This window comes from Oncorhynchus gorbuscha, linkage group LG26 (assembly GCF_021184085.1).
Source record: "Oncorhynchus gorbuscha isolate QuinsamMale2020 ecotype Even-year linkage group LG26, OgorEven_v1.0, whole genome shotgun sequence".
In the NCBI taxonomy this organism is placed as follows: domain Eukaryota; kingdom Metazoa; phylum Chordata; class Actinopteri; order Salmoniformes; family Salmonidae; genus Oncorhynchus; species Oncorhynchus gorbuscha.
This window is the reverse complement of record NC_060198.1, coordinates 6,410,218-6,422,733: the sequence shown is the minus strand read 5'-3', so window position 1 is coordinate 6,422,733 and position 12,516 is coordinate 6,410,218. Positions and strand designations below refer to the sequence as shown.

General features: G+C 42.7%; 2 protein-coding genes across 2 annotated transcripts in view; both read left to right on the top strand.

Moving 5' to 3' along the window:
• LOC124016427 overlaps positions 1–12,516 on the top strand; it is a 549,380-nt gene that overhangs the window by 521,760 nt on the left and 15,104 nt on the right. The window lies entirely within an intron of this gene.
• LOC124015458 (ras-related protein Rab-40C-like) lies at positions 3,363–11,330 on the top strand. The gene is made up of 6 exons (XM_046330654.1): positions 3,363–4,044; positions 4,263–4,323; positions 4,415–4,475; positions 4,608–4,685; positions 6,506–6,728; positions 8,607–11,330. The coding sequence occupies exons 1-6, from the start codon at positions 3,891–3,893 to the stop codon at positions 8,912–8,914; spliced, it is 885 nt and encodes a 294-aa protein (XP_046186610.1). The 5' UTR covers positions 3,363–3,890; the 3' UTR covers positions 8,915–11,330.

Genomic DNA, 12,516 nt, shown 5'->3' with positions numbered 1-12,516 from the left:
CTCTATGGACAACTCCTTCGACCTCACGGCTTAGTTTTTGCTATGACATGCACATCAACTATGGGACCTTATATTGACAGGTGTGTGCCTTTCCAAATCATGTCCAATCAATTGAGTTTACCACAGGTGGACTCCAATCAAGTTGTAGAAACATCTCAAGAATGATCAATGGAAACAGGATGCACCTGAGCTCAATTTCGAGTCTCATAGCAAAGGGTCTGAATACTTATATAAATAAGGTATTTCAGTTTTTTTATTTTTTATATAAATTGGCAAAAAAACAGTTTTTGCTTTATCATTATGGGGTATTGTGTGTAAATTGTTGAGGGGGGGAAATAATTTGATCAATTTTAGAATAAGACTGTAACGTAACAAAATGTGGAAAAGGTCAAGGGGTCTGAAAACTTTCAGAATGCACTGTATACGGCTTGTTGCATCGGGGCTATAGACATATAATCCATAGAAGGGTTATGGAACCTCTTACCCTGGCAACTTGACTATTCATCTCATGGGTACACTAGCAATGGCTGCCAGTCCTGACCTGAATGGGAACTACCATCTGTGGATTATATTTCTATGGTTGGGTATGGCTGTTTTGCCTTTTGCAAATTTAAAAATAGAAAATACGTACTGTTTGGAAAGCAAATTCCTACTTTTGACAAGATAAGACGAACCTGTCTGTAGAACCAATAGCAAAAAATGTTTCTCAACAACTCCCGTTATTTTGCAAACAGCAACACTGTTTTTCAAAGTAGGTGACCTCATCTTAAGACAGGCTATTGCCAAGACTCATGCATCTGCCATCACCGTGAGTAGTAGCATATGGCTTCATCTTCATCATTACGTGAGTCAGTGTGCCATTGGAAATGTTATTTAGTAGCCTACTGTAGCCTATAATGTTCCTCATGTGTGAAAATCCTAAAAACACCTCAGCTCAACTGTAGCCTACGCCACATCGCAAATGTTGTTCTAGTTTTATTATAAAGGGGATGTTTCTTCAACAGTAAGTGTACTGCGCATCGAATTGCATCTTGGTGCATGGATTTGTATACAGTACGAGAAGAAGAAGAAGTCTTGGCCAAAGCATCCATGGAATTGTTGCATGAATTTGAAAGTGCGGCAAGTGAAGTGTGTGACAATGAGTGGAACATGGTGAAATCAAAGAATGGAAACAAAACTAGCTATTCAAATAAACGTGTATCTGTCGCATACACATATTTAGCAGTTGTTATTGTGGGTGTAGCGAAATGATTGTGTTCCTAGCTCCAACAGTGCAGTAATATCTTACAATACAAATACACGACAATAAACACAAATCTAAAAAGTTAAAGAATGGAATTAAGAAATATATAAATATTAGGACTGCCAATAAATATATGATGGGATGTATAAATATTATGGACAGTATATGAATAGAATATGTATAGAATAGTATATATACAATAGTTGAATAGGATAGAAAAGCAGGGTGATTTTGTTTAGTTTAAAAAAGAAATTGATTGTTTGTATGATTTTTTCACCCCACTTTGTTTCCTTTTAGGGATCCTTATTATCCACCCAAACAGAATGTAGCTTTAAGCAAATCAAATAGTTGCGAACGCCATTATACCAGAGAAGAAGAAGAAAAAAAAGAAAAAGAAGAAGAAGAAAACCGGCAAACTGGATGTAAGGATATATAAGTTATCCTGTAGGAACTTTTGTGCCGAATACATTACGTTGTTACAGGTGTCAAGCATATGGGCATGTGGCAGCAGTGTGTAGGAGGGAGGTTCCTAGGTGTGAGAAGTGACCAGAAGGGCATGAGACAAAGGAATGTGTAGCATTGGAGAAAGTAGTGGTACACTTGAAGTAGGAAGTTGACATACACTTAGGTTGGAGTAATTAAACCTTGTTTTTCAACCACTCCACAAATTTCTTGTTAACAAACTATAATTTTGGAAAGTCGGTTAGGACATCTACTTTGTGCATGACATAAGTCTTTTTTCCAACAATTATTTACCAACAATTGTTTACAGTTATTTCAAAACTCACTGTATCACAATTCCAGTGGGTCAGAAGTTTACATACACTAAATTGACTGTGCCTTTAAACAACTTGGAAAATTCCAGAAATGATGTCATGGCTTTAGAAGCTTCTGATTGGCTAATTGACATAATTTGATTCAATAGGAGGTGTACCTGTGGATGAATTTCAAGGCCTACCTTCAAAACCAACATATTGTGCGAAGCTCCTGGAAGGCAACCCGAAACATTTGACCCAAATTAAACAATTTAAAGGCAATGCTACCAAATTCGAATTGAGTGTATGTAAACTTCTGACCCACTGGGAATGTGATGAAATAAATAAACACTGAAATCAATCATTCTCTCAACTCTTATTCTGACATTTCACATTCTTAAAGTAAAGTGGTGATCCTAACTGACCTATGGATTTTTTACAAGGATTAAATGTCAGCAATTATGAGAAACTGAGTTTAAATGTATTTGGCTAAGTTGTATGTAAACTTCCGACTTCAAATGTATGTGTCAATTGTAGGGGTGCCCATGGGGCTGGGGATCATAAATGTCTCGTGCGAGGCAGGTTGAGGTTTCCAGGGTTAGAGTAATGCAGAAGTTGTCATATGCTGAGCTAGTGAAGAAAGTAGAGGAAGATGGGTCAAGAGGGAGGGATCCTGAGAGGAGTGCTGAGAGCAGTAGATCTGTACCAGTACAGAGGGATAGGCCAACAAGTGATATATGTTTCAGTAAGATTGGATCTTTATCATTTATAGCAATGGTTATCAACTGTTCTGCAGGGATGGAATGTAAGTCGCAGAAACATTTGGTTGTTGTGGCAGCTACAGAGAAGTATTTGGGTGTGCGAGACTTGACATCTGAAGAGTTACAGGGTGTGTTAAGTGGTGGTGTCCCATCCTTTCAGGTTGTTGGCCTGAGGTAGGACTAGGGCCATTCGCCCCAGAAATGTCTGGGAACTTGCAGGTGCCTTGGTGGAAGAGTGGGGTAACATCTCACAGCAACAACTGGCAAATCTGGTGCAGTCCATGAGGAGGAGATGCGCTGCAGTACTTAATGTAGCTGGTGGCCACACCAGATACTGACAGTTACTTTTGATTTTTACCCTCCCTTTGTTCAAGGACACATTATTCCATTAATGTTAGTCACATGTATGTGGAACTTGTTCGGTTTATGTCTCAGTTGTTGAATATTGTTATGTTCATACAAATATTTATTAAGTTTGCTGAAAATTTACGCAGTTGACAGTGAGAGGACGCTTCTTTTTTTGCTGGAGTTGAATTCAGGTGGCGGTAATGCAACATATATTGGATGCCAACCGCTATTAAACTTAATCGAAGAAGAAGAGGCACCGGCAAACCGGATGTTGATGCTGGCAAAAGCAAAATCTTGGGTGATGTTATTTGCATTGCTTAGCTACTGACGCGCACACGAAGGCAACTAATTGTTATTTATGGACTCTTAAATGAAGTACCATTTTCGTTTTTAATTAACATTTCAAAAACAATGTTTTACCTCGTAGAGGACATTTGGTTTTGGAGGCAGAATGGCCCAGATTAATGTTTTCGTAACCAAATTTAGGTAGCTAACGTTAGCACGGGGTATTTTTCTTTCACATAAGTTACTAACGTTAGGTAATGGATTTTCAAAGAAAACATGATGGAATTGGAGATAATTCGTGCTCAACGCTCATTGTATATTTTGTAGCTAGTTGTGTGCGACACTGCTAGTTTAGTAACCTTAATTTCTCTGTGGCTAACAGTACCTTTAGCTAGTAAACAACGTCGTTCGCCCTTAAGTATTCGACAAGGCATTCCACACACAACTTCTCCCACCCGCAGTCGAGAATCTCCAAAACTCGGTCTTAACTTGATACCAATGCGTGGGATGATGGCTACACAGGGCAGCCCTGTCAAGAGTTACGACTACCTCCTGAAATTCTTGCTGGTTGGAGACAGTGATGTGGGGAAAGGAGAGATCCTAGACAGTCTGCAGGACGGATCAGCAGAGTCTCCCTATCCCTACAGCAGTGGTGAGTGTATGTAACTAGTTAGAATACATCAAGTTTTTACATTATATTAAGTATAAACATACTAGTCAGTGTTTATTTTTTACTCTGGAATCAGACTGGCCATTTGCCATTGTACTCTGCATCCTAAGCTATCAATCTTGTTGATGAAAAATCAATCCCATGTAGTTTGAGGTTAAGGTTGGGCTGGCTGTCTGCTATAATCATGTTTGTTTTCTCAGGGATTGACTACAAGACTACCACAATCCTGTTGGATGGGAGAAGAGTCAAGTTAGAGTTGTGGTACATGTAGAAAATACTTGTCTAATAATTGTAGAAAACTCATTGACAGAAAGCTAAATGGAATCTAACAGGGTCATTCTTTGTTCAACAGGGATACGTCTGGACAGGGACGATTCTGCACAATCTTCCGGTCATATTCACGTGGGGCACAGGTGGGTTAGACCCCTTAATTCCAAATGCTTCAGGTTCTAGGCTATATCATCTGTGTATTCAGGGACAAGCGGACTGTTTACTGATTAAAGATGCATTGCTTGTTCATGTCCCCCCACTCCCCCAACCCACAGGGAATCCTGCTAGTTTATGATATCACAAATGGCTGGTCGTTTGATGGCATTGACCGCTGGATCCGGGAGATCGATGAGGTAAGCTAGTTTGCTGACTGATCATTTAACACTGCACGTCTGACGATGTGACTCAAGTCTTCATTCTAAACAGCATATCTGCCTCATCATGCTGCAGTAATAGCTCAACTGAAATCCACCATACCGGTTTGTAGATGGTAGAAACACTAGCCATGTAGAGCTATTGCCAAGCAGGCAGGCTGTAGTCTGAGGATCTGCTATTGTTATCAAAAGACTCCCCTCTGGCAAACGGTTTAGGTCAGTCACGACCAAAACATCCCACAACCTGAATAGCTTTTCCCTCTGTGCTGTGGCCTTCATCAACTGGCCACTGGTACACATTTTATCTTCCCGCTCTTCGACTTTACACTCTGCACTATTGTGGCAGCAGGTAGCCTAGTGGTTGGAGCGTTAGGCCAGTAACTGAAAGGTTGCCAGATCGAACCCCCGAGCTGACAAGGTAAAAATCTGTTGTTCTGCTCCTTAACAAGGCAGTTAACCCACTGTTCCTAGGCCGTCATTGTAAATAAGAATTTGTTCTTAACTGACTTGCCAAGTTAAATAAAGGATAAATACAAACAAACAAAATCTGCAAGGATGTAAACTCATCACTTTTTGGAGATATTTGCCATTTTCACTTCAAAATAGGTTGTCCACGTGAATCGTGTAGATCCGGGGGAAAAAAATGGAGGAGAGGCCGAAAATATCTTCTCCCTGTGTGATCAGTAAATGATGGTGCGTTTCTCATTTAGAAATGACTGAGCACAGAATGCTTCCCTACGCCTCCTACAAATAAAATATTAAACAGAGTTAAGAGTGTGACGTCCTATCAGAATGACTACTTCACCCATAGTCACGTGTGACAGCTGTGAGCAGCTAGCCACATCCCCTAACCAGCCATTAGTCTACCTCAGCTGCTCCTCTCCATCTGTTCTCCATCAGTTTATAAATGTTATTAAGCCGTGATGGCGAGCTGGGGTGTGCAGACAGTGATGAGGTTTGTTGTTACATTTGTTTAGTTATTGGAGCGGCATGGTTTCATTTCTCCAGTAAGAACAAGCAGGGCCAGTCTGACTAGGCTTCTGTGTCACGCAGCCTCTTGAGTGCCACTGCCAGAGAGGAAAAACAGAGCAAAGTGACAGTCATGCTTGTGTCTTTACAACACTGAAAGCCACTCAAAAGTTATGCCCCATGTTACCGGAGCTACCTTCTCCCCTCTCTCCCGTGAATTGGTGCACATTTTTATGTAATATTTTCAACCATTGTATCCGGCCGTTTTAAACTACTCGCGGCCGCAAGTTTTTGGTTTGATAACAAACAACCTTGTTTAGCCATGCTACCTGGCTGGCTAGCTAGCATCATGGTACCTTGTCTGTGCACACATTTGGATATCACTGGAAAAAGGGATAGATAGTCCTCTCAAAGAGATGCTTCAAGGTAGGATGCATAATCCTGATAAATGTATTCTAAGCTAAATCAGAATCTAAAATCTATTTTTTCTTCTTCTGGTTTTTCTGTTCCTTAAATTCTGTTTGGTGCTTAACTTTTGGTGTGTGTGAAGAGTAGACTAAAGATGGTTTCATATAGGCCTAGTAGCTGCACCATTTCACCAAGAGAAATTCCTGGACATGCAAATGTATTGACAGAATACATGCAGAATACAATACAGAATTCTGCTCTTCCTGTTTCCTTTCCTGCTTTGAGAAGGCCGGTGTGTTTCCTGTTCGAACAGGGTTTGTGTGTGATTTGATTCAAGGAATCGTAAACCAGATTGGAGTTGTTAACAAAACAACCCCTTCTCTCAATATCATCCTCCTATTGCTTTCTCTCCTTTCCCCCAGCATGCCCCGGGGGTGCCCCGCATCCTAGTAGGTAACCGGCTCCACCTGGCCTATAAGAGGCAGGTGCCCACGGAGCAGGCCCGCGCCTACGCCGAGAAGAACGGCATGACCTTCTTTGAGGTCAGCCCTCTGTGCAACTTCAACGTCATCGAGTCGTTCACGGAGCTGTCGCGCATCGTGCTGATGAGGCACGGCATGGAGAAGTTCTGGAGACCAAACCGAGGTGAGGAGACCAGGGAAGACTAAAGTTACAGCCACTGTAGGGTCTTGGGTTGGGAAGTCTTAGGGTGCATTAAAACAATGGGAAAGGTCAAAGGTTATTGTTGGTGTGAGGAAACGTGGGCTTGTTTGTTATTTTATGTTGCTACCTTTCAATTCTTTGATTTGATTGATATATGGAATATATCTAAACTCAGCAAAAAAAGAAACGTCCCTTTTTCAGGACCCTGTCTTTCAAAGATAATTTGTAAAAATCCAAATAACTTTACAGATATTCATTGTAAAGGGTTTAAACACTGTTTCGCATGCTTGTTCAATGAACCATAAACAATTAATGAACATGCACCTGTGGAACGGACATTTAGACACTAACAGCTTACAGGCAGTAGGCAATTAAGGTCACAGTTATGAAAACGTAGGACACTAAAGAGGCCTTTCTACTGACTCTGAAAAACACCAAAAGTAAGATGCCCAAGGTACCTGCTCATCTGCGTGAACGTGCCTTAGGCATGCTGCAAATGTAGGCATGAGGACCACAGATGTGGCCAAGGCAATAAATGACAATGTCCGTACTGTGAGACTCCTAAGACAGCGCTACAGGGAGACAGGATGGACAGCTGATCGTCCTCGCAGTGGCAGACCACATGTACCGATCCCGTTCAGGTGTTGTTACATCTGTACATCACACCTGCGGGACAGGTACAGGATGGCAACAACTGCCCGAGGTACACCAGGAGCACACAATCCCTCCATCAGGGCTCAGACTGTCCGTAGTAGCGGGAGAGAGGTAGGACTGAGGGCTTGTAGGCCTGTTGTAAGGCAGTTCCTCACCAGACATCACCGGCAACAACGTCGCTTATGGACACACCCATCGTCACTGGACCAGACAGGACTGGCAAATAGTGCTCTTCACTGACGAATCGCGGTTTTGTCTCACCAGGGGTGATGATCAGATTTGCGTTTAGTCGAAGGAATGAGCTTTACACCGAAACCTGTACTCTGGAGTGGGATCAATTTGGAGGTGGAGGGTCCGTCATGGACTGGGGCGGTGTGTCACAGCATCATCGGACTGAGCTTGTGCGTTTCAGGGAAACATCCTCCTCCCTCATGTCGTACCCTTCCTGCAGGCTCATCCTGACATGACCCTCCAGCATGACAATGTCACCAGCCATAGTGCTCGTTCTGTGCGTGAATCCTTGCAAGACAGGAATGTCAGTGTTCTGCCATTGCCAGCGAAGAGCCCGGATCTCAATCTCATTGAGCATGTCTGGGACCTAATATATTTAAATAGTGGAGTAGGGTGGTGTCATGGCTAGGGCCATTCCCCCCAGAAATGTCAGGGAACTTGCAGGTGCCTTGGTGGAAGAGTTGGGTATCTCACAGCAAGAAGCACATCTGGTGCAGTCCATGAGGAGGAGATGCACTGCAGTACTTAATGCAGTTGGTGGCCACACCAGATACTGACTGTTACTTTTGATTTTGACCCCCCCCCTTTTTTTCAGGGACACATTATTCAATTTCTGTTAGTCACATATATGTGTAACTTGTTCAGTTTGCATGTCAGCTCTTGAATCTTATGTTCATACAAATATTTATACATGTTAACTTTGCTGAAAATAAACGCAGTTGACAGTGAGAGGACGTTTATTTTTTTGCTGAGTTTATTTGGAATAATGAAAGGTGGTTGTCTCTTGCTTGCTGGGTTCTCATTTGATGGGTCGAAGCGCACTGGGCTCTCCTCGTCATTGACGCAACAGCAGCTGTCCCACCTGCAAAATAAACCAGCAACACAACTACATTGTTGTCATGTCCTCTACTATATCGTTATAGCATGTAATACAACATGACTATGTCCTTCCCTGTCCATCCCCCTCCCCACCAGTGTTCAGCCTCCAGGACCTGTGTTGCCGCTCCATCGTCTCATGCACCCCCGTCCACCTCATTGACAAGCTGCCTCTCCCCGTGGCCATCAAGTCCCACCTCAAGTCCTTCTCCATGGCCAACGGAATGAATGCTGTCATGATGCATGGACGCTCCTACTCCGTGGCCACCAATGCGGCGGGCGGCAGCATGAGCAACAACAGCAGCAGCAGCAGCAAGGGAAACAGTCTCAAACGCTCCAAGTCCTTTAAACCTCCGTCGAGCCCCCCCAAGACTAGTAGCAGCAAAAGTAACTGTAACATCACCTAGTGAGGGGCGAGGGAGGAACTTCTGAGGCCTCCCATTGGGCCTAATGCTACCGCTATATGGGGCGCTCAGGGTTCCCAATTTGGAGATGCATAAACGCACAACAGGAACTGTAAGAGCTGTGAGGGAGTCCAATATGGCTTTCACTCTTTCATAGCCCCCTATCGCCATCTTGTGGGTCGCCGTTAAAACCCACAGCTACCACCCACTGTGACCAGTAGAGCTCGCTAGCTTGTAGTCCTAAAACCCGGAAGTGAGTTACCTCTGGTTCGTTCAGCCTTTCCTATGGGGAAAGAATGGGGTTTTGGGATAAACACTGAAAATAAGGTCAGAGGTTAGGTAATCTTATACAGTACACTTTGTTCTATGAGATATCAGTCAGTTAACATGACCTTTATTCATGTGCTTTTTTTATTACATAAATGCTTCAAAATTCACAAAGTGACGTTAACTGATGAAGATTATCTCCTAGAACAAAACGTACAAGATCTCCTAACCCTGTGTTTACCACAGACATTATTTTCAGTGTTTATCTAAGAACAACAGTCATGTTCCCCATAGGCTTTGTTCATCGAACCGTGGCGGAGTTAGTGCCTACAAAAAGACATGACTATTTCTCTCCATACAGCCTGTTGGACTTCAAGCTGTGACTTCATCACTCACCTTACTGTCAACACTACAAGAGAGTATGAGGACTCTGAACAGATTCACTGGGTATATTTAAGTCAAGACTTATTGTACATACGTGGTAATCGGTCGGCTTGTTTTCCAGCGGATTTGTTTTGCACTGACCTCTTACGTGATTTGTCTTTCATGTTTTGGGAGTTTGGGATTGTGTTATGCCTGTCCGTTGACTTTGTCCCTCTTCAATACTTATAGCCGATGTCTGGGTTGTGTTCATTAGGGCATGCGATGGAAAACGTTTTGCAGCGGAAACCGAAAATGTGAGTTTTTTTTCTTGAACAAGCTCATGTTGTCCTTTCTTGTTTCTTTTTTTTTTTTTTGCTGCTTACTGAACATGACCCTGGTTTGATATGGCTCAGAAACACATTGAGTGACTATTCTTTCCAAATCTCACACAGATTTGCCAACAAATAGATAATGTAAAATATTGAAACTGCAGCTATTTTTTTAACATTTTATTATTAGCTCTCTGGCAAAGTATTTGTGTGTGTCTGTTTTAATGATTTTTATTAGGAAGGTTAGTTAAGAACAAATTCTTATTTTCAATGACAGCCTAGGAACAGTGGGTTAACTGCCTTGTTCAGGGGTCGAACGACAGATTTGAACTTGTCAGCTCGGGGAATCGATCTTGCAACCTTTCGGTTACTAGTCCAACGCTCTAACCACTAGGCTACCTGCCGCCCATCCATCTGTTGGTCTTCTGTGTGTTGCTCTGTCTGACTTGGGTCCTTGTCCTGTTTGGCACCAGAATGTATAACACCAGTCTGGTATGTGCTCATATGATTGATTTAAAAGCAAATGGGGTCAAGCTGTTATAGCAAAGAGTCATTGTAGATTTCACTGGTTTCATTTCAGAATAATGGGTGCAATATCAGACTGCTCTCCCTCACTGTTTGCAGTTTAAAGGTATACTCAGCAATATGACGTAGAAGCAAAAAGTAAACCGCATGGGGGGGGGGAAACTTCCATAACAACTAAGTGTGAGGCTCTACTTCTATGCTGTTATTGTCCTGTGAACAGTGTGAAGTGAACACTGATACTGTGTGAGAGTGAAGTCTTGCATCATGATCATCTCCATATCTGCCGTGCTGCTCGTGGCAATGTCATTTAGCTGAGTCTACCTTTTAATGCTGATCAGAGAGCCAATGGTGTGTTGATCCAAGTCTGTTGGCTTATTCATGGCCCTTTGCCCTGAGTGACCCTGTGAGTAACCAATATGTGCCTGGCTTTTTACCGGTATCATGATTTATCAGTAGGATTTTTGGGGGAATGCCACAAAGGGCTAAAATATCTTTAATCTGAATCACTTTGAGGAGTGGTTGTTAACTTGTGACTTACTAACTTTGGACTCCAGTAAACTTAAATGTATCCACATAAAGCAAATTCCATACAGGCTTAATACAAAAATAGTTCATATTCACAATTTTATTTATACCCATTTGTTTGTAAATAATATTCTGTTTTTTGTTGTCTTGTATTTTTGTAAAGGACAAAATTCTTAGAATGTATTTACACTGAGACATTCCCTATGCTCACTGCAAGAGAGATGAAAACCAATGCATGACATTTCTCTCTGTTTCTACGCCCTTTTATTAAATAAAAGGTCAAGGAAAAGAATCATTATTCAGGGTGTTATAGGCACTACCTGTATGTGGTATAAGCTGCTGAGTTGATTGTAAGGGTGATGAACGGTTTTGCAAATAAATGTGGCTGCATAGTTGCCATGGAAATTAAACTGGTGTACCTTTTTATTCAAACTGATTTATTACTGAATAACTGTATTGTATACTTTTGATTAGTTGAGTAAGTTGTGTATATTTAGTACTTACCTTACTCTTCCTGGGAACCAAACAGGAAACAAACACAAAACACAACTAATAATATACACTGCTCAAAAAAATAAAGGGAACACTAAAATAACACATCCTAGTTCTGAATGAATTAAATATTCTTATTAAATACTTTTCTTTACATAGTTGAATGTGCTGACAACAAAATCACACAAATTATCAATGGAAATCAAATTTATCAACCCGTGAAGGTCTGGATTTGGAGTCGCACTCAAAATGAAAGTGGAAAACCACACTACAGGCTGATCCAACTTTGATGTAATGTCCTTAAAACAAGTCAAAATGAGGCTCAGTAGTGTGTTGTGTGGCCTCCACGTGCCTGTTTGCCCTCCCTACAATGCCTGGGCATACTCCTGATGAGGTGGCGGATGGTCTCCTGAGGGATCTCCTCCCAGACCTGGACTAAAGCATCTGCCAACTCCTGGACAGTCTGTGGTGCAACGTGGCATTGGTGGATGGAGTGAGACATGATGTCCCAGATGTGCTCAATTGGATTCAGGTCTGGGGAACGGGCGGGCCAGTCCGTAGCATCAATGCCTTCCTCTTGCAGGAACTGCTGACACACTCCAGCCACATAAGGTCTAGCATTGTCTTGCATTAGGAGGAACCCAGGGCCAACCGCACCAGCATATGGTCTCACAAGGGGTCTGAGGATCTCATCTCGGTACCTAATGGCAGTCAGGCTACCTCTGGCGAGCACATGGAGGGCTGTGCGGCCCCCCAAAGAAATGCCACTCCACACCATGACTGACCCACCGCCAAACCGGTCATGCTGGAGGATGTTGCAGGCAGCAGAATGTTCTCCACGGCGTCTCCAGACTGTCACGTCTGTCACATGTGCTCAGTGTGAACCTGCTTTCATCTGTGAAGAGCACAGGGCGCCAGTGGCAAATTTGTCAATCTTGGTGTTCTCTGGCAAATGCCAAACGTCCTGCACTGTGTTGGGCTGTAAGCACAACCCCCACCTGTGGACGTCGGGCCCTCATACCACCCTCGTGGACTCTGTTTCTGACCGTTTGAGCAGACACATGCACATTTGTGGCCTGCTGGAGGTCATTTTGCAGGGCTCTG